This window comes from Salmo salar, chromosome ssa18, assembly GCF_905237065.1.
Source record: "Salmo salar chromosome ssa18, Ssal_v3.1, whole genome shotgun sequence".
In the NCBI taxonomy this organism is placed as follows: domain Eukaryota; kingdom Metazoa; phylum Chordata; class Actinopteri; order Salmoniformes; family Salmonidae; genus Salmo; species Salmo salar.
In genome coordinates, this window is record NC_059459.1 from 51,105,966 (window position 1) to 51,129,429 (window position 23,464).

Genomic DNA, 23,464 nt, shown 5'->3' on the forward strand with positions numbered 1-23,464 from the left:
GTTATTTTAGTGTTCCCTTTATTTTTTTGAGCAGTGTAGTAAGATGCTACATTATGCTCAATAGTGGTGTCCGCTTAAAAACAAAGAATTCATGAACCAGAAATTGCAGGTAAACTTAGACCAGCTGTTAATAGATGTTTATACCTGTTAATAAATCTCATCCTCAAATTCAACACTGCCACTAAAGTACCTTAACTCTCAATAATTGTTCTTTGATCATTTCAATCAATAAAATTGATGTTGTATGCTAGTATATGTATCTCTGCATATACTGTGTTTACAAATTCCCTGCATCTTCGTAATTCTCAGTAGTATGCATGAAAATGAAATACATTTTAAAATCCAGGCACTCACTTTGATTGCATTAAGCAAAACATATATATATTTTTAAGGAGTTGCACAAATTGCAGCAGCCAAAAGAGATTTATAGTTCTTATTTTTTTTGTACAGTACCAGTAGATGTAAATAAAACAAAAATACATATTTCTTAAGAAAAGCATGTATAAGGAAGAGTATTCAAGCTCACTGGAATGGCTTTGGATATGTAAATAGAGAAATGTAAATACCAACTTTGTTCTTCAAATGCAAAAGGACACAATGGCAAAACAATAGATTAAATATATTTTCTTTATATTTCTTCTAGTTTTCAAACCATAAAAACAACTTGAATTCTAAAAGTCATCATGCGAAGAAAAAAACTAAAATGATACCATAAAGGTTGTAATACATGACTTAAGTGCAGCGTTATAATAGCAGTCAGTTCGTACCCAGAGGACTGACATCTGCAGCTGTTTCAGGTGGCTGTAAACAAGAGTAAACTGCAACCCCCCCGAGAAACATCATACATCCACCTCAATCCCACCTACCTAGCATCTTCGCCCATTGCTCCACTCTCCCACACTCTCACTGCAACAGTTCGCTATTTTTGGTGGGGGTGGTGGTCTTAGCCTCCCCAGAGTCAGACACGTTGATGGGGCTATCCCTGGAGAAGACCTCGGTGGACTCCCTCCACAAGCAGTCTGCAATGGTCTTGAAGGTGTGGTTGCCACACTTGGGCCTTATCTTTTGTGAGGCATTGTTGACGATCTGCCGACTGTTGGATGTGGCAATCTTGATCTTGAGCGCGGCATCCACCCTGTCCACCACCGTATAGGTGCCGATGCTGCCATCCTCAAAGCCAATGATGATGTTGAGCGCTCGCTGGGACAGGCAGAGGAAGGTGGGCGTCTTGTAGAGGGAGCATGTCCCGATGCTCTTTCCGTCTGCCAGACGCATCACGATCAGGTTGGACACCACGCCCGCCTCGTCATCCTCATCACTGTTCCGGAAGGAGACATAGACCAGGTAGCGCCCGTCCCTCGACAGCTTCTGCCGCCAGATGATACCGGCGGCGTGGACAAGCCTCAGCTTCCCGCTATGAAGATCCAACATGTTAATGTTCTCGTCACCTTTGGAGATGATGCCCAGTTTACCATTTGGTGAAATTTGGAACTCCTCCAGATTTTTTAGGAAGTTAGTAGGCAGCTGGACCCGTCTGCAGACAGACTCATCTGCCACACTCCATATAAACACAGTCTCTGTAGATGTGATGAATACAACAAAGTCTGGGCAGTCGGGAATGAGTTTGAAGTTGATAATGCTAATGCCATCGTCACAGACAAACTTCTTGGAAATACTGCCTGACCAGAGGCTAACAGCGAGCAGCTTGTTTTTGGTGATCCCCACTAGGAAGGTGTTTGCAGTGGTGATCAGTGCATTCTGTAGGGTCACCAGGATGTTGCACACCTTGTGTCCAGTGGCCAGCCTCCAGACTCGGGAGCAGTTCTGTTCGCAGAGAGAAACCACAAACTGGTCATTGTGTGTTATCAGGAGCTGAGATATCTTCTGTCCGTTGATGCGAAAGATGTTTTCGCCAGTGGCCGTCTGCCAGATGTACTGGCTGCACTTGTCATCCGATGTCACCATGAGATCCCCAGAGGATGTCAGGACACAGTTTTCCACCAAGCCCTCATGCTTGAAGACAGTCTCTATGAAGCCTGTGCTGAAGTTCCACTTGTGGATGGCTTCAGAGCCGTCCATGGTGAACACAAAGTCCTCCCTGCCAGAAAGCTGTAAACTCTGGATCCTCTTGCCTGTTTTGTCGATGTTGGACATGGCTGTAATGATGTCAATGTCCCAGACTGATAGCACTCCACTGCTGGCCACAGACAGGAGCAGGTTGTGGTGGATGGATTTGATGAGTTTGATGATGGCCCCAGAGATCTCAATCAGGCTGGCCATGCACTGCCCACTGTCCCTCCTCCACACAAATATGGATGACGTGTTCTCCATGGAGGCCACAATACTTTGGCCATTTTTTGAGAGGACTGCAGCCACGAATCGCTCAGCATGCTTGGCCTTGAACTTCTCTGCCATCTTCCACAACTTGGTGTCCAGGACCTCAATGCTCTTGTCTTTACAGATGAGGATGGAGCGCTGGTCTTCTGACAGCTCAATGCCTACAACCTCATTCTCATCACCCCGGCAGTCATAATCTTCCATCAGTCTGGGGTTGGTGATCTCTTTGGTGTTCCACACCGACAGGCTCCCCTCATTATCGATCATCACCATCTGGTGACTGGTGTCCAGGACCAAGATGGACTTGACAAATCCCCCGGAGAACTCCTACGTGACCGTAGCTAGCTTGTCCCCAGTCCCCAGATGGAAGATGGACATGGTGTTGAGGTACTGACCACAGAAGGCGTACATTCCATCCGGGGAGCATTGGACACAGGTGACCTCATACCAGCAGTGGAACTGGTAGAGGGGCCAGCCGTAGAGCAGATCGATGACATTGACATCTTTACTGGCCTCTAGCCAGGCCAAGGCATGATGGCTGGACAGGGTGAACCCATTGATGAAGGCCACCCCTCCTGTGATACCACAGTGCTTGGAGCTCTTGATGTCCACTTCGGACAGCAAGCAAGACTTATGGTTGTCATATATGAGTAGCGTGTTCTTGGTGGTTGCCACAACCAGGTACTTCTCATCGCTGGTTAACCTGATTCCCAGGACAACTGAATGGGCCGTGTCTATCTGCCGGAGGAGCTGCCTGCTCTCCACATCCCATGTGCTCACAGACCCATCCTCCAGGGCCACAAGTACGATGTTGGGGGCTAGGGTGGGCAGGATCTCCACGATCTGCATGTAGTTGGAGCACAGCGGCAGCCTTTCAGGGCTGTAGGTGACATCCATGGAGGAGTGGAGGGGCACAATGGAGCAGTATTTGGGGCCGTCCTTGTCGCATTCCAGGAGGAGGTGTTGGAGCTTGGGTAAAGAGGTGACCACAGGGAGGAGCCTCTGCTGCAGCTCTGCGGACAGGGACGCCGGGTTCTTCATCACTTTGATCTTGATGCTGCGCAGCGTGGTGGCCAAAAACTTGAGTTCTTTCTCCTGGGAGTAGTTGTAGGCTACATCTATGTCGGTCAGTGCCTTCTCAAACTGCCCTATCTTGATCATTGTGTAGAGCCAGCTGAAGTTCATGATAACACCGTACATGAGGTCGTCCATGCGGCCGCTCTGAGTTAGATGGTAGAGGAGCTCCGTCATCTTCCTGTGGTTGACAAAGAAGATATCAGGCTCCAGGAGGTTGCACTGGAACACCCAGGGCTGCTCGGGGGTCTGCCTGTCATATGAGTACTTCTCGGCGGATGCTTCTTTGTGGGACGGCTGCTGGGAGTGTGGATTCTTGTGTTGGGAGATGTTAAGCGAGGCAAAGTGGTTGTTGTCACAGTGGAAGATCTTTTTCCTGCCTCCCGACCATGCCCCCAGGAAGTATTCGGCCAGGAGGCTGTGCATCTGGTGCACATCCTCCTCATTGCTAAGATACAGCTTCTGGGCGATGAGTTGCAGGTGTCTGTTGGCCCACACCATCAGGGTAACATTATGCACCTGCCTTTCCAGCAGGTAACCCTCCAGTTCCTCTTTCAGCCTCGCCACCAGGTCATAAGAGATCCTCAGCGGGTTTTTTAGATTTGAACTCACCATGATATCTCCCAACACACTGTTATCCAATGACAGAATATCTTCCAGCTCTACCTCCGTTAACCCCACATTGGCCATGGTGATGTATCCCAGCGCCCTGAACACGAACCGCTGCCCCAGCTTGTTCTCCACAGAGTAGAAGAGCTGCTCGATGCTCTCGTGCACTGTGGAGCACAGTGACCGGTCGTCCACATCCTTGTGCGAGCGCCAATGCACCACCTCCTGGTAAATGAGGTTGACAAACATTGGAAGCGTGCACTTGGCCAGAGCTTCATTGACGTAGATCTGCTGTCCCGAAGTCACCTTTCTCTTCAACCCCAGCAGCTGCTGCTTCAGTATCTGACTACAGGCCTTACGGTCTCGCTGCACCAGCTCTACGTAGCGCCCTTCATCATGAATCAAACAGCGGAGCTTCTGGAGGATTCCGTGTTTGTTGGGTAAAGTGGAGACCACGATGCGGACAGTGTGAGGCAGGTGGGTGGGGAGCCACCACAGCTTGCGGGCCTCGTCGGCCTCCGAGAGCTGCTCCAGGGCATCCAAGATGATGACCAGGGGCCGATGGAAAGAGGGCTCCCCCAGCAGGTTGACTAGCAGCTCCCTCATCTCCTGGATCTTGTTCGGCAAGAAGTGGATCAGGCAACGGTAGTTGATGGCTATCTGCTCACAGATGCTCTGGAGGAGGGTGCGCAGGTTTGTGGCGAACTCGGAGGAGCCCACAAAGCGGACAATGACAACCGGGTCTGTCTCAGGGCCCATCTCCGTCTGGAGCCACGTGTAGGCCTGGAAACAACAAAGAGAGAGAAAATAGATTTTGTAACTTTCCCAAGGTTGGGTGTCTTTCATGAAAGAGCTCTGTGACACACCACAGAGAAATAACAGAGACCAGACCATGTTTTCAATAATGGATTGCATTTATAAAAACAGTTTTCAATGTCTCAAAACATCTCAAAGTGCTCTCCATTTTGAGGAAATGGTTATCTAACTTGAGAAAGGACTTTTGTGAAAGGAGTAACTACACTGCTCAAAAAAATAAAGGGAACACAAACAACACAATGTAACTCCAAGTCAATCACACTTCTGTGAAATCAAACTGTCCACTTAGGAAGCAACACTGATTGACAATAAATTTCACATGCTGTTGTGCAAATGGAATAGACAACAGGTGGAAATTATAGGCAATTAGCAAGACACCCCCAATAAAGGAGTGGTTCTGCAGGTGGTAACCACAGACCACTTCTCAGTTCCTATGCTTCCTGGCTGATGTTTTGGACACTTTTGAATGCTGGCGGTGCTTTCACTCTAGTGGTAGCATGAGACGGAGTCTACAACCCACAACCCAACCCAGTGGCTCAGGTAGTGTAGCTCATCCAGGATGGCACATCAATGTGAGCTGTGGCAAGAAGATTTGCTGTGTCTGTCAGCGTAGTGTCCAGAGCATGGAGGCGCTACCAGGAGACAGGCCAGTACATCAGGAGACGTGGAGGAGGCCGTAGGAGGGCAACAACCCAGCAGCAGCTACCTCCGCCTTTGTGCAAGGAGGAGCAGGAGGAGCACTGCCAGAGCCCTGCAAAATAACCTCCAGCAGGCCACAAATGTGCATGTGTCTGCTCAAACGGTCAGAAACAGACTCCATGAGGGTGGTATGAGGGCCCGACGTCCACAGGTGGGGGTTGTGCTTACAGCCCAACACCGTGCAGGACGTTTGGCATTTGCCAGAGAACACCAAGATTGGCAAATTTGCCACTGGCGCCCTGTGCTCTTCACAGATGAAAGCAGGTTCACACTGAGCACATGTGACAGAGTCTGGAGACGCCGTGGAGAACGTTCTGCTGCCTGCAACATCCTCCAGCATGACCGGTTTGGCGGTGGGTCAGTCATGGTGTGGGGTGGCATTTCTTTGGGGGGCCGCACAGCCCTCCATGTGCTCCCCAGAGGTAGCCTGACTGCCATTAGGTACCGAGATGAGATCCTCAGACCCCTTGTGAGACCATATGCTGGTGCGGTTGGCCCTGGGTTCCTCCTAATGCAAGACAATGCTAGACCTCATGTGGCTGGAGTGTGTCAGCAGTTCCTGCAAGAGGAAGGCATTGATGCTATGGACTGGCCCGCCCGTTCCCCAGACCTGAATCCAACTGAGCACATCTGGGACATCATGTCTCATTCCATCCACCAACGCCACGTTGCACCACAGACTGTCCAGGAGTTGGCGGATGCTTTAGTCCAGGTCTGGGAGGAGATCCCTCAGGAGACCATCCGCCACCTCATCAGGAGCATGCCCAGGCATTGTAGGGAGGTCATACAGGCACGTGGAGGCCACACACACTACTGAGCCTCATTTTGACTTATTTTAAGGACATTACATCAAAGTTGGATCAGCCTGTAGTGTGGTTTTCCACTTTAATTTTGAGTGTGACTCCAAATCCAGACCTCCATGGGTTGATAAATTGGATTTCCATTTATTATTTTTGTGTGATTTTGTTGTCAGCACATTCAACTATGTAAAGAAAAAAGTATTTAATAAGATTTTTTCTTTCATTCAGATCTAGGATGTGTTGTTTAAGTGTTCCCTTTATTTTTTTGAGCAGTATATTTATCATTGAAATAAAACTTAAAAGATCTGAAATATTTGGAGAAGAAAATATCCCAAAATTCTAAACAGTTTCAGATAATTCCCTATTATGGCAGAAAATGTTGGATCATGACAGGATAGTTTTTTACTAGGATCTCAACGTATGGTGGCATGGAGATAATCAGAACAGATGGATAATATTGAGGTGATGGCCTATGGAATGTTGTCCCACTCCTCTTCAATGGCTGTGAGAAATTTCTGGATATTGGCAGGAACTGGAAAAGCTGTCGTACACTTTGATCCACCGCATCCAAAACTTACTCAATAGGTGACATATCTGGTGAGTATGCAGGCCATGGAAGAATTGGGACATTTTCATCTTACAGGAATTGTATACAGATCCTTGCGGCATGCGGCTGTGCATTATCATGCTGAAATATGTGATGTGATGGCGACGAATGATAATGGGCCTCAGGATTTTGTCATGGTATCTCTGTGCATTCAAATTGCCATGCATTTGTGTTTGATGTCCGTAGCTTATGCCTTCCTATGCCATAACCCACCGCCACCATGGGGCATTCTGTTTACAACACTGACATCAGCAAATCGCTTGCCCACTCAACGCAATACTGCCTTCTTCTCAGTATAGTTGAAACCGCGATTCATCCATAAAGAGCACACTTCTCCAACATGCGAGTGGCCATCAAAGGTGAGCATTTTCCGACTGGAGTTGGTTACGACTCCAAATTGCAATCATGCCAAGACCCTGGTGAGGACGACAAGCACGCAGATGAGCTTCCCTGAGACGGTTTCTGACAGTTTGTGCAGAAATTATTTGATTGTGCAAGCCCACGTTGGAGGCACCTTATGGTAGAGAAATTAACATTTCATTATTTGGCAACAGGTAAGGTGGATATTCCTGCAGTCAGCATGCCAATTGCACGCTCCCCCAAAACTTGACACATCTGTGGCATTGTATTGTGTGACAAAACTGCACATTTTAGTGTGGCCTTTTATTGTCCCCAGCACAAGATGCACCTGTATAATGATTATTCCATTTAATCAGCTTCTTGGTATGCCAGAAATGTCAGGTGAATGGATTATCTTGGCAAAGGAGAAATGCTCACTAACAAGGATGTAAACAAATTTGTGCCAAACATTTTTGAGAAATGACCTTTTGGGGCCTTTGGAAAATGTCTGGGATCTTTTATTTCAGCTCATGATACATGGGACCAACACTTTACATGTTGTGAATAAATTAAGAATTTTTTGCAGAATTGCCAGAATATTACCAGCTTATTGAAACAATCTGAATTTCTCATGCTTTTTAACATTAAATAAGAATGACAGAAAGTGTGTGACTCGCAGCATGGATATAATAAAGTAAAACAAAAAGATAAAGAAAAAAATTGGTATATGTGAAGGAGCTTTGTGTTTTAAAACTCCAACCAATATCTGCGATGTAAAGTGACCCTCGCCGTAAAATGTTCTCGAGGAGACACATAGAAATCTATAAGAAATCAAGATAATGGCATTAATTTACCAAATAATTAATATCCGGTTATCTTGCAGACAGATTAGAGGGGTGGTGTTATGGGACCGTCAGATTACTTTCTGATCAAGTCATATGAAAAACAAACCGATTTTAGATATTCAAGTTTTGTCCGCCTTATGAATATTGAAGATTTTGTTCTACCTTTTTTTTCTTCAGTACAACTGATAATATCACAAAATGATGTCTGAGCCCCTGGTGGGAAAAGTAATGACATTATGAATATGTAAACCAACGTCAGAGAGACAGTGATAAATGTTGTGGTATTTCTACGACTTATGGCTCTGTCAACAAGAACAACTCTCTAAAGACAAAGAAATCATGGCTTGTGGATTAGTGCACAAAATATTAGCTCTGTTATCCTCTTGACGGTCGCCTAGGATAGGGGGCGCTACAGCGATTTTAGAAAAAAATTCGTGCCCATTTTAAACGGCCTCCTACTCAAACTCAGAATCTAGGATATGCATATAATTAATACTTGTGGATAGAAAACACCCTAAAGTTTCTAAAACTGTTTGAATGGTGTCTGTGAGTATAACAGAACTCATATGGCAGTCAACACCCCGAGACAGATCGTAACAGGAAGTGGAATTCTGAATTGCGGACTCAACTTCATCACTTTGCCTATAAATCACACCATGAGCAATGGTTCATTGAGCGTTTCCTATTACTTCCACTAGATGTCCCCAGTCTTTACAAAGTGGTTTGAGTCTCCTACTGTGAAAACTGACAGAATGAGAGGCTGTGGAAAGTGGTCACATGAGGAGGGCCATCACCATTATGACGCCGGCGCCCCTGGCTACCCTCCCCTTTCGAAACGTTTAGAAAGACAATGCAATCGTCCCCCTTGAATGTTATTGGAGCTCTGGTTGAAAAAGGCCCTAAAGATTTATGTTATACAACGTTTGACATGTTTGAACGAACCTAAATAAAATAAAAAATGCATTTTGTTGAAAGAGGAGTCCTGCGCACAACGGCACTTTTGGAGCAGCCTTCAGAACGCGCTAACAAGAACAAGCTATTGGAACATAAAGGATTAACTTTTTCGAACGAAAATACATTTGTTGTGGACCTGGAATTCCTGGAAGTGCCTTCTGATGAAGATAATCAAAGGTAAGGGATTATTGACAATAGTATGTAAAATGGGCTTGGTGGGACGTAATCGTCCCACCTACGTAACAGCCAGTGTAATCCAGTGGCGCGATTTTCAAATACCTTAAAAATCCTATTACTTCAATTTCTCAAACATATGACTATTTTACAGCTATTTAAAGACAAGACTCTCGTTAATCTAACCACACTGTCCGATTTCAAAAAGGCTTTACAACGAAAGCAAAACATTAGATTATGTCAGCAGAGTACCCAGCCAGAAATAATCAGACACCCATTTTTCAAGCTAGCATATAATGTCACAAAAACCCAGAAGACAGCTAAATGCAGCACTAACCTTTGATGATCTTCATCAGATGACAACCCTAGGACATTATGTTATACAATACATGCATGTTTTGTTCTATCAAGTTCATTTTTATATCAAAAAACAGCTTTTTACATTAGCATGTGACATTCAGAACTAGCATACCCCCCGCAAACTTCCGGGGAATTTATTAACAATTTACTAAATTACTCACGATAAACGTTCACAAAAAGCATAACAATTATTTTAAGAATTATAGATACAGAACTCCTCTATGCACTCGATATGTCCAATTTTAAAATAGCTTTTTGGTGAAAGCACATTTTGCAATATTCTAAGTACATAGCCCAGCCATCACGGGCTAGCTATTTAGACACCCGGCAAGTTTAGCCTTCACCAAAATCAGATTTACTATAACAAAAATGTTATTACCTTTGTTGTCTTCGTCAGAATGCACTCCCAGGACTTCTACTTCAATAACAAATGTTGGTTTGGTCCCAAATAATCCATCGTTATATCCAAATAGCGGCGTTTTGTTCGTGCGTTCCAGACACTATCCTAAAGGGTAAATCAGGGTTACGAGCATGGCGCAATTCTTGACAAAAAATGTCTAAATATTCCATTACCATACTTCGAAGCATGTCAACCGCTGTTTAAAATCAATTTTTATGCAATTTATCTCGTAAAAAAGCGATAATATTCCGACCGGGAATCTCCTTTTCGGTAAACAGAGGAAAAAACACAAAGACGGGGGCGGCCAGTGCACGCGCCTAAGCCCACAGTCCCTTGATCGGCCACTTGACAAAGGCGATAATGTGTTTCAGCCTGGGGCTGGAATGACGACATTCAGGTTTTTCCCGGGCTCTGAGAGCCTATTGGAGCCGTGGGAAGTGTCACGTTACCGCGGAGATCCTTTGTTTTGGAATGAGATGTCAAAGAAAGACAATAAATGGTCAGACAGGCCACTTCCTGTAAAGGAATCTCTCAGGTTTTGACCTGCCATTTGAGTTCTGTTATACTCACAGACACCATTCAAACCGTTTTAGAAACTTTGGAGTGTTTTCTATCCAAAGCCAATAATTATATGCATATTCTAGTTACTGGGCAGGAGTAGTAACCAGATTAAATCGGGTACGTTTTTTATCCAGCCGTGTCAATACTGCCCCCTAGCCCTAACAGGTTTTAATTCCAGAAATTAACGAAGGCCCCCTGCTGTGATTCCTAGAATCATTCAACATAATTTGACACTTTCGGAGCAGTTCTTGAGGCTCTGAGATAAGCTACAGAAGTGTGGGTGTGTGAGAGTGTGTGAGAGAGCCAATGTGTGTGTGTGTGCGTGTGTGTGCCTGTATGTGGGACAAATATGTATGTGCATATGTGAGTTGGTTTGTGTATCTCTGTGTGTGTGACGTGTGTGAGCAAATATGTGAGCACGTGTGTGTGTGGAGTGCATGGCAACTCCAAGGAGTGTACGGCAGGTCTCAGAGCGCATCATGGCAGAATTAGCGGTAGTGACTAAAATTTGTGAGTCTGCTCAGGGCGATATGCTGTGTCAACAGACCCATCATTCCATACCTGCCTCCATTCCCCCATCACTCCTCTTATCCAAAAACACAGACCACCTCCCCACTCATCCTGGCAATGTATAACTCCTGAAGGCCACAGAAGCAGCAAGACAAAGCAAATAAAGAAAAACAGGGGCATCCCACTTTAATATCTAGCACTGATCTCTATGACAACTGCTGGAGTTATGTATTTGAAGCAACGATCTGAACAATCTATTTCACCTATGATAAATTATTTGTCAACCGTGATATATTAGAGGTGAAATAATCTTACTGTGTGTGTACACAACTATGATAGTGTAGCCTACCACAGTCCTGTAACTCCTATCATCCCTCTCCTCTCCACCGTTGTTCTGTCTCAATCTATAAACAGCATGTTTCATCCCTGTCTCCGCAGCACTCATCTTGCCTGCCTTTCAGTGAATTTTGAGAGAAATATTTAACACAACGGAGCAGCAGAATGACACTGTGAGAGTTTGGCTTTGTGCCCAAATATGTGTGGCTTAGTCAAGCGTTGCTCCGTGCCTGTATTTCATAAAGTAAATCACTTTATCTTACAAGAAGGAAATTTCATGGCATCCATTATAAAGGTTGAAGAGAGAAGCAGGGTAGAGCCCCCCCCGGGTGACTGCACTGTGGGCTCCCTGCAACATGACCCTAATGGGCCCGACTGGCTGGGCAGCCAGATGGCCCAGCAACAGACAGGCCAGTGAGTGAACACTGACTTGACACACACACACACGTATGGGCACACAGGCATACAGGCACATATCCATGCATACACAAACATAGGACTCGTATGTAGCAAACAAACACATACAGATGGATAATGCATGTGTAGTGAGCACACGCACACACTTGCATACTCTCGCACACAGAAGGAGGCACTCACACAGATGGACACACTCACATGGACAAACACAGAGAGAATGAATGACTGTTGTGCTAGCTAAAGCCTTCGTTTTATTTCTTAATCAACATTTATCTAAACCAGGAAGTCCCATTAAGTCCCAAAGACCAAAAGTCACCTCCCCACAGTACATTGGCATGACTCTCACCTGTTTGGCCACCTCCGCTAGCAACAGTGTCTTCCCCGTGCATGGCCCGCCGTAAACAACCAGAGGGCTCATCCTACTCTCCTTAGATGGTAGCAGATACTCCTGCACCAGGTCCAGTGTCTCACTCTTATAATCGTAGAACGCAGAGAAGTTCTTACACAGGGACAGGTGCTGGAGGATCTCATCATACAGGGGGTCCGTCTCTGTGTCAAAGTTCTGCTGGACCGTGGCCTGGATGATGTCCACCATATCCTCGTAGAACTGTTTACACAAGCCTTCGACGTAGTGGCTCTCCACCTCCTGGGAGTAGCCTAGCTTCATGTCGCAGTGTGTCACAGAGGAGTAGACGCGGAGGTTTGACGAGGCCACCAATGTTGGGATAAACTCATCCCGCACTTTTAAGAGACGTTCGTAGGCTTCCTGGTTACGCATGACACGGTCCTCAGCGACGACGATGTCCATGTACTTGGCCATCTCCTGGAGCTTGGCATGTCGGTCGAAGTTGGAGATCTTGCGGATGTAGCAGACACACTTCTTGAGGAAAGCTGGCGTTTGTTTGCCCAAGGCGAAGTCCAGTTCATCCTCCAAGGCTGAAAAATGGGAGAAAAACAAACATACAATCAATCAATTCAAAGTTTGAAAGTTTTGTCCATAAAGAAATTTGCTATATAATGTTTCTGAGGAGTTAGGCTAACCTTGTGCTTCCAATGCCATTATATAAAACCCACGGATGATTTGGAGTCCTAATATTGGTCAAAGTTATTTGAAAATGTGTTCCTGAAGTAGCCAGGCTACTAACATGCCTACCCCTTTTCTAACCTCTATGGGCTAGGTGGTCCCACCTACTCAACAGCCAGTGTAATCCCGTGGCGCGATATTCAAATACCTTAGAAATGCTATTACTTCAATTTCTCAAACATATGACTATTTTACACCATTTTAAAGACAAGACTCTCGTTAATCTAACCACACTGTCCGATTTCAAAAAGGCTTTACAACGAAAGCAAAACATTAGATTATGTCAGCAGAGTACCCAGCCAGAAATAATCAGACACCCATTTTTCAAGCTAGCATATAATGTCACATAAACCCAACCCACAGCTAAATGCAGCACTAACCTTTGATGATCTTCATCAGATGACAATCCTAGGACATTATGTTATACAATACATGCATGTTTTGTTCAATCAAGTTCATATTTCTATCAAAAACCAGCTTTTTACATTAGCATGTGACTAGCATGTGACTAGCATTCCCACCGAACACTTCCGGTGAATTTACTAAATTACTCACGATAAACGTTCACAAAAAACATAACAATTATTTTAAGAATTATAGATACGGAACTCCAGAACTCCTATGTCCGATTTTAAAATAGCTTTTCGGTGAAAGCACATTTTGCAATATTCTGAGTAAAAATTATCAAAGACTCCAGCCACCCTAGTCATAGATTGCTCTCTCTGCTACCACATGGCAAGTGGTACCGGAGCGCCAAGTCTAGATCCAAAAGGCTTCTTAACAGCTCCTACCCCCAATTCATAAGACTCCTGAACAGCTAATCAAAGGCTATCCAGACCCCTCTTTTATGCTGCTGCTACTCTCTGTTTATTATCTATGCATGGTCACTTTAACTCCTGGGCGAAAAATCCTATCGCCATTAGCATAACATTTTTATTTTTTTTCAAATACAGGACTATGTTATATCGTTTTATAGATACACCTCTCCTGAATCGAACCACGTTGTCCGATTTCAAAAAGGCTTTACAGCAAAAGCAAAACATTAGATTATGTTAGAGGAGTATATCATAAAAGTAGCCACATTGCCATTTTCCGACCAACCACATGCATCACAAATAACCAAAAAACAGCTAAATGCAGCTAAATGCAGCTAAATGCACCTTTGACAATCTTCATCAGATGACACTCCTAGGACATCATGTTACACAATACATGCATTCTTTTGTTCGATAAAGTTCATATTTATATATAAAAACAGCATTTTACATCGGCGCGTGACGTTGACTAACTATTTTCCCTCAAATGCATCCGGTGAAACAGCGCTACAATTTACTAAATTACTATTCGAAAACATTTTAAAAATGTAATATTGTCATTCAAAGATTTATAGATGAATATCTCTTGAAAGCACCTGTAATGCCAGATTTAAAAATAACTTTACTGGGTAATCACACTTTGCGATAAAAGGGGATGCGATACTCAGAAAAATAGGCTACCGTTACAGGTCAGCGCCATCTTGGAACAATCACATATCAAATCTACTCTTGTATACTATTGTCAATAATCCCTTACCTTTGATTATCTTCTTCAGAAGGCACTTCCAGGAATCCCAGGTCCACAACAAATGTATTTTCGTTCGAAAAAGTTAATCCTTTATGTTCCAATAGCTTGTTCTTGTTAGCGCGTTCTGAAGGCTGCTCCAAAAGTGCCGTCGTGCGCAGGACTCCTCTTTCAACAAAATGCATTTTTTTTTATTTAGGTTCGTTCAAACATGTCAAACGTTGTATAACATAAATCTTTAGGGCCTTTTTCAACCAGAGCTCCAATAAGATTCAAGGGGGACGATTGCATTGTCTTTCTAAACGTTTCGAAAGGGGAGGGTAGCCAGGGGCGCCGGCGTCATAATGGTGATGGCCCACCTCATGTGACCACTTTCCACAGCCTCTCATTCTGTCAGTTTTCACAGTAGGAGACTCAAACCACTTTGTAAAGACTGGGGACATCTAGTGGAAGTAATAGGAAGTGCTCAATGAACCATTGCTCACGGTGTGATTTACAGGCAAAGTGATGAAGTTGAGTCCGCAATTCAGAATTCCACTTCCTGTTACGATCGGTCTCGGGGTTTTGACTGCCATATGAGTTCTGTTATACTCACAGACACCATTCAAACAGTTTTAGAAACTTTAGGGTGTTTTCTATCCACAAGTATTAATTATATGCATATCCTAGCTTCTGAGTTTGAGTAGGAGGCCGTTTAAAATGGGCACGAATTGTTTTCAAAAATCACTGTAGCGCCCCCTATCCTAGGCGACCGTCAAGAGGTTAAATCATTGTTGGATACTTAAGGATAGGGGGCAGTATTGACAATTTCGGAATAAATATGTGCCCATATTATACTGCCTCCTACTCAAACTCAGAAGCTAGGATATGCATGTTATTAGTAGATTTGCATAGAAACCACTCTGAAGTTTCTAAAACCGATTGAAAGGTGTAACAGAACTCATATGGCAAGCAAAAACCTGAGAGAAATCCTACCAGGAAGTGGAAATCTGGATGCATGGGCTCTCTTCACATTGTTTCCTATTGAATACACAGTGACGTAGTCAAAATTGTGCACTTCCTATGGCTTCCACTAGATGTCAACAGTCTTTACAAAGTTGTTTGAAGCGTCTACGATGAACAGAGACCGAATGAGAAGGAGGGGAACTTGTTGAGGCAGAGAATGACATCACTTCTTAGAGCGCGTTCATGAGGATGGATCCTCCCGTTCCAAAACCTTTTTCAAGACACAGGAACCGTCCGGTTGAAATATTACTGAATCTTCACGTTCTGAAGGCCCTAAAGATTGATGTTTTACAATGTTTGACATGTTTGAACGAACGTAAATATAACATTTTTTTACTTTTCGTCGCGATGTCGTCCGCGCGCTTTCTACATTTGGAGTAGCTTACTGAACGCGCTAACAACAAGGAGTTATTTGGACATAAATTATGGACTTTATCAAACAAAACAACATTTGTGTGGACCTGGGATTCCTGGAAGTGCCTTCTGTTGAAGATCATCAAAGGTAAGGGAATATTTCTAATGCAAATTATGATTTTAGATGACTCCAAGATGGCGGCTATCTGTACAGCCTAGTGTATTTTTCTGAGCTCAGTACTCAGATTATTGCAAAGAGTGCTTCTCGTGAAGCTTTTTTGAAATCTTTCATAGCGTTTGCATAAACGAGATGTTCATCTATAATTCTTTGAATGACAGTTTAATTTTGTATCAACGTTTATGACAAGTATTTTTGTAAATTGTGGCGCTGATTCACCGGCAGTATTTGAGGGAAAATATTTTCTGAACGTCACGCGCCGATGTAAAATGCTGTTTTTATATATAAATATGAACTTTATCGAACCAAAAATTCATGTATTGTGTAACATGATGTCCTAGGAGTGTTATCTGATGAAGATCGTCAAAGGTTAGTTCTGCATTTAGCTGTGTTTTGGGTATTTGTGATGCATGCTAGTTGCTTGGAAAATGGCTTTGTGGTTATTTTTGTCGATGTACTCTCCTAACATAATCTAATGTTTTGCTTTCGCTGTGAAGCCTTTTTGAAATCGGACAACGTGGTTTGATTCAGGAGAAGTGTATCTATAAAATGGTGTAAAATAGTCCTATGTTTCAGAAATAGAAATGATTAGATTTGGTTTTGAATATGGCCCTCTGATTTTTTCACTGGCTGTTGATCCCGCTAACGGGATCCGTGCGGCAAGAGGTTTTAAGGGCTTGTAAAGTAAGCATTTCACTGTAAGATCTACACCTGTTGTATTCATGTGACAAATAAGATTTGATTTGGTAATTAGGTCAAATGACTTTGTGTGAATTTGTAATGTCCACAGCGTATATGGCTCAGCAGGGGAAAATAGTTAGAAACAACTTCGAAACTCCACATATATTAATTAAAAATTAGGCTGCCACGAGCAGTGTTGCTGCTTTCTCTCTAGGTACAAATACCTGGCCTACAAAGAAACCCAGCGGGAACCCATGATGCCAAGTTCCCACAAAACTCAAGAAACCTTGCACAGTACATCAGTCAAAAAAGCTACAGAGAGATACCAGAGAAACACCTTGCAGATACCTGGAATATACTTATTTTTATCTCATCCTCAAAATGGATGATATTTTTAAAAGTTATATTTGTAAGTTTTATTTTACTAGGCAAGTCAGTTAAGAACAATATCTTATTTACAATGACGACCTACCCCCCCAGAAGATGCTGGACCAATTGTGCACTGCCTGTCACGATCGTTATATAAATAATCGGACCAAGGCCCAGCGTGAGTAGAGTTCCACATTTAATTGATCGTGAAACTTCAAAAAGAAATAACGAACGTCAAAATTGGTAGCGCACATAGGCACTAACACAAAACAATATCCCACATTGCAGGTGGGAAAAGGAACACACTAAGTATGATCCCCAATTAGAGGCAACGATTATCAGCTGCCTCCAATTGGGAACCATACACCAACATAGAAACACAATCCCTAGAACCCCCCTAGTCATGCCCGGACCTAAAACACCATAGAGAACCCCGAGGGCTCTCTATGGTCAGGGCGTGACAGTACCCACCCACAAAGGTGCGGACTCCGACCGCAAAACCTGAAAATAGATGGGGAGGGTTAGGGTTGGCAACTAGTGTCGGTGGCGGTTCCGGTGCGGGACGTAGCACCCGCTCAGACCACGGATCCGGCCATGAAGCCGGGCTGAACGCCGTGCGTGGACTGGGCACTGGCACAGAGGAAGGCTCCGGCCATGGAGCGGGACTGGACGCCGTGCCTGGACTGGGCACCGGTGCAAAGGAAGGCTCCGGCCATGGAGCAGGACTGGACGCCGTGCCTGGACTGGGCACAGGCGCAGGGGAAGGCTCCCGCCATGGAGCGGGACTGGACGCCATGCCTGGACTGGGCACCGGCGCAGAGGAAGGCTCCGGCCATGGCACTGGCGCAGGAAGGTCCGGGCCGTGGACCGTCACTGGAAGCTCCGGGCTGTGGACCATCACTGGAAGCTCTGAACTGTGAACCGTCGCTGGAAGCTCTGGACTGTGAACCGTCGGTGGAGGTTCCAGGGCTGTAGACCGTCGCTGGAGACTCCGGACTGTACACACGCACTGGTGGATGAGTGCGGGGAGCCGGCACAGGACGTACCGGGCTGGGGAGGCGCACTGGATACCTGGTGCGTGGAGCCGGCACAGGTTGCACCGGGCTGATGACACACTCTTCAGGGTGAATGCGGGGAGCCGGCACAGGATGAACCGGCTGGGGAGGCGCACTGGAGGCCTGGTGCGTGGAGCCGGCACAGGTTTCACAGGACTGATGACAGGCTCTTCAGGGCGTGTGCGGGGAGCTGGCACAGGACGTACCGGGCTGGGAAGGCGCACTGGAAGCCTGGTGCGTGGAGCCGGCACAGGTTTCACCGGACTGATGACACGCTCCTCAGGGAGCGGCACCGGCACAGGTTTCACCGAAGTTCCACATATTATTGATTGTGAAACTTCAAAAAAACAACAAAGAAGAAATAAAATACATAGCGCACATAGGTACTAAAACAATATCCCACATCGCAGGTGGGAAAAGGAACACACTAAGTATGATCCCCAATTAGAGGCAACAATTATCAGCTGCCTCCAATTGGGAACCATACACATACACCAACAAAGAAACACAATACCTAGAACCCTCCATAGTCATGCCTTGACCTAAAACACCATAGAGAACTGGACGCCGTCAGGGCGTGACACCGCCCTATGGTACTCCCAATCACGGCCGGTTGTGATACAGCCTGGAATCAAACCAGGGTCTGTAGTGACGCATCAAGCACTGAGATGCAGTGCCTTAAACTGCTGCGCCACTCGGGAGCCCCCCAAAATGATAGTGCCCAATTAGATCAGTGCTTATTAGACTAGCCCAAATAGAGTGACTTTTAGTCCAATTAGACCCAATTTGGAAGACTTTTGGAGCACTCTAGGGCATACATGCTTTAAATTGTAAACACAGAGGGTGACAATGAATATTCAGATACGTCTGTTTAGGGTTATATCTGGGCTGTATAAGAAGGCTTATCTGTATTTTTCTTTAAACCGAAGATGCTCTGATAGTACATTCGCATTGGCTCATGAAGAAAACTGATTGCTAGCATGAAATAATCATAATAATTAATTACTTAACTGATTTAACTAAAGCCTGAGAACTACTCTCCCAGTTAAATGTTCTCGGCACAATTAATGGACCCACAAACATATATTGGTTATACAGTATACCTCAATTAACATTATTATGTAAGCAAGAGAACACCACAGAACTGAATAACACAAGATACAACACCCAGTAGAAGAAGAAGAAGAAGGAAAAAGCTAAGAAGAAAACAGACGAAGAAGAACATTGAATAAACACAGAAGAAGGAGAAGAAGAGAAGACAGGAGTAGCCTACATACCAGAGCAGAGGAATTTCTTGGCTTGAGGGGGCTTCATGGTGCCCTTCTCCTGGAGCTGCAGGACAGACCTACGGAAGATCCTCTTGATCTCGTCAGACACGTTCCTCCACGCCTTGTCGTTCTTCATCTTGGCTGTACTACTCGACTCCATCTGTAGAAGAGAGGGAGAGAAAGGGAGTTTTTAATATTGAAATTGGCACACCGTTCCGCTTTTTTGAACATACACTATACAGAAGTATATGGACACATCTTCAAATTGGTGGATTCGGCTATTTCAGCCACACTCGTTACTGACAGGTGTATAAAATCGAGCACACAGCCATGCAATCTCCATAGACAAACATTGTCAGTAGAATGGCTTTACTGAAGAGCTCAGTGACTTTCAACGTGGCACTATAATAAGAGTCCACCTTTCCAACAAGACAGTTTGTCAAATTTCGGCCCTGTTAGAGCTGCCCCGGTCAACTGTAAGTGCTGTTATTGTGAATTGGAAACGTTGCCACATTCACTGCCACACACTCGGTTGCCACATTCACTACCGAGTTCCAAACTGCCTCTTGAAGCAACGTCATCACAAGAACTGTTCGTCAAGATCTTCATGAAAAGGGTTTCCATGGCCTAGCAGCCGCACACAAGCCTAATATCACCATGTGCAATGGCAAGTGTCGGCTGGAGTGGTGTAAAGCTAGCTGACTCTGAAGCAGTGGAAACGCGTTGTCTGGAGTGATGAATCACGCTTCACCATCTGGCAGTTCGACGGACGAATCTGGGTTTGTCAGATGCCAGGAGGACGGCTACTTGCCTGAATGTATAGTTCCAACTGAAATTTGGTGGAGGAGGAATCATGGTTTGGGGCTGTTTTTTGTGGTTCGGCTAGGCCCCTTAGTTCCAGTGAAGGGAAATCTTAACAGTACAGCATACAATGACATTTTAGACGATTCTGTGCTTCCAACTTTGTGGCAAAAGTTTAGGGAAAGACCTGTCCTGTTTCAGCATGACAATGCCCCCGTGCACAAAGTGAAGTCCATACAGAAATGGTTTGTTGAGATCGGTGTGGAAGAACTTGACTGGCCTGCACAGAGCCCTGACCTCAACTCCATAGAACACCTTTGGGATGAATTGGAAAGAGAACCAGGCCTAATCGCCCAACATAAGTGCCTGACCTCACTAATGCTCTTGTGGCTGAATAGAAGCAAGTCCCCGCAGCAATGTTCCAACATCTAGTGGAATGCCTTCCCAGAAGAGTCAACGCTGTTATAGCAGCAAAGGGGGGACCAACTCCATATTAATTCCCATACATTTGGAATGAGATGTTCGATGTGCAGTTGTCCACATACTCCTTGTTATGTAGTGTATATAGTAGATTAAAGAATACATAGCTATCTCAATTGGTAAGCTATTGATGTTGGTTTTGGATGATAGTTTTAACAAAGCCAGAGACCTATAGAAGTTAGCAAAAGGAAGAAAGTTGAGTTGGTAAATAGTAGAAACTGTTGGAGTTGTTTTGGTCCACGGCAAACCGATGCAAAGTAGTGCATTATCTCCACAAGCTGAACTGGACCACAGAGACACACTATAGTGGAAATGCAATCTATACCTGCTGATCCTATTGTGTTTGTTTTTGTGTGGAGAGAGGAAGTCAATGATATTCATGAGAGAAGATTCCAGGACGCCAACCCTGCTGTTTTTCTCATTTCCCTCCAACCTCCATCCAAGAGGAAGAGCTGCATTGAGTGACAAAAGCCATATGTTTAGCTAGCTTTCACAGCATGCTAACCTAGCACACAGTGACACAGGCACTAACATTTAGTTAGACAAAGCAGCTGTAGTTACATGGTGACTGTTACACAGGTATACACAAACGTTTAGCTAGCCACTACAGCATATGTAATATGCTTACCTTAAAACTAACTTGCCTAGCACTGTAGTTAAATGGATAGGTGGATATCTGCGGATATGTTTACTGGTAGTCCCAACTCACAGTAAGATTACCAAGCTTTTGAGTCTTTTAAGAAAATAAAGGGGGCATCTTTATTGCTCTCATAAACTTTCCACGAGGCCAACAAATTCTAATGGGGGCAGAAAGTTGAAGTTTAACATTTTGTATAAAAAAGGGTTGATAGTTGTTGACAAATGACTTTTACTAGCTAATTTTACTGCTGCTTTAAAAAGCTTTTTGTGACTGTGAACCCAAGGACATGTGTTCAAGCATAACAGTTGGCTTAGACAAAAACACAACAGAAAAGTTCTCTATTCCAATGTGAATATGATACTGAAGAAAGTTTTGGCTGTCCGTAAGGATGTTTCAGTATCTTGGGTAAGTCTAAACTGAGACCTACTCAGTTAGTCTTTGCCATGATCAAAGTGAAACTGGCCACGGCCCACTCAACTACCGTTCCAGAACAACTGGGTTAGGATCTTGGCATAACGTTCTATTGGTTTATGGTCGAAGGGTTCAGGGTTCATCTTACTGAGTTTTTGTAGTTCAGGCTTTGGGTTTAAAGTAGTAGGGTTTGGTGTGGCAGGGTTTGAGGTAGAATGGTTCAAATGTTACTGAGTTCTGGTAGTTCTTCAACATCTGGGCTTTGGGTTTGAGGTAGTAGGCTGGTGGCACGGCATTCTCGTCTCGGCAGTACCACTCCTCCAGGATGTGTGTGTCTAGCCCTGCCTCCACCGCCGCATCCAGGATCATCTCAAACTCTGGAGCTTCCACTTCCCCTGGAACGCGGATACTGCCATACTTCTCCCCCACCAGCCCCTATGAGTAAGGAAAGAACAAGGAATGAGGGTAGGAGGAAAGAAAGATGGAGAGAGGTAGAACGGTCATCATCATCACCACTTGACTGTCTATTATCATTGGGTTCAAGGTTCATAGTTAGTCTCAAAGATACTCCGAGATTGAGTGTATGATTATGACTTTCTGCACAGCCTTTTGCCTTGAAGTGCTTATTGTGTGAAGGCATCCAGGCAAACAGGGAGACAATGACGGTATTTCATTAGTGTGTCTTGTGTGTACCGGTCTGCTCTGTCACCCGAGGCTTGGAGTTCATCATTTTTTCTGTTTTCTTTTCTTCCTTTTAGAATGTGAATTCACAGTACACGGCTAGACTGAAAGGCAAACAACTGGGCAAAGTAAATGGTCATGGCGAAGTGCTGAGTGTATCAGCAATTGCTTTTGCTATTAATTTGTCTGTGGTCTTTGTCAGTGTGTGGGTAGCTGCTTTGAATGTAAATTAATTGTATGGAATGGAACAATGGAGTATGGATATGCCTGTTGGTACAGAGTGGAAGACAGCTTGGTGATTAAGAGCATTGGGCCAGTAACCGAAGATTAAAGGTGTACTGTTGTCATGTATAGCATAATCTTCATCATTATCATCTTCAACAGCAACACCGCCATTATCACGATCATCACCATGGTCTCCCTATAATAGTATGGCCAGGGATACAAAAGTATTTAAAGCCACACTGCTCACACATGCTTGATAGAATAAAAATGTTTTATTTAATCTTACTTTCTTTGCCTATCACACTGAAAGAATCTGCACTAGCTCATTCTCTTTCTTATCACACAGAACCACACTTCTCAATATGCTTTTGAGCGACGACTAATTCATTACCATTACCATTATTAGGAACAATTACCAGTCGAGGCTTGATGTGCAGAATCACACGCATGCGAGGAGAATGGGAGCAAAAGCAGAACATCACTGGAAAGCATAGCAAATATCCAGCTGATCCCTACTACAGTACTACGACATGAGTAGGAACCACACACTGATACCCGCGGGGCAGAGAGAAGGGATGGAGATGACTGTGAACTCTCTCAAGCAAACTCTCTCAAGCCGTCGGCAAAGGCACATCAATGCCAGAATGCGACTTTGCAATCCTGGCATAGTGTAAGATCAGCTCTATCTCTGACAAATGCCTTTTTGAGGGAAAAAACGAATCGATATCAAATTAGTGGCTTTTCTATGTGTTGTCCATATATGTGACTTATCGTACAATCAAGTCTTTTTGATGAAAAAGACTGACCAAGATCAAATTAGTGGCTTGTATTTGG

The 23,464-nt window shown here is 44.5% G+C and overlaps 1 protein-coding gene across 1 annotated transcript; it reads right to left on the reverse strand.

Annotated features, from left to right (window-relative positions):
- LOC106577465 (NACHT and WD repeat domain-containing protein 2-like) lies at positions 1–22,454 on the reverse strand. The gene is given in 5 exon segments (XM_014155477.2): positions 1–4,803; positions 12,185–12,774; positions 19,402–19,552; positions 21,956–22,159; positions 22,434–22,454. Coding segments are annotated over 5 exon segments (4,866 nt in total). The 3' UTR covers positions 1–903.
- Between the last annotated feature and the right edge of the window lie 1,010 nt (positions 22,455–23,464).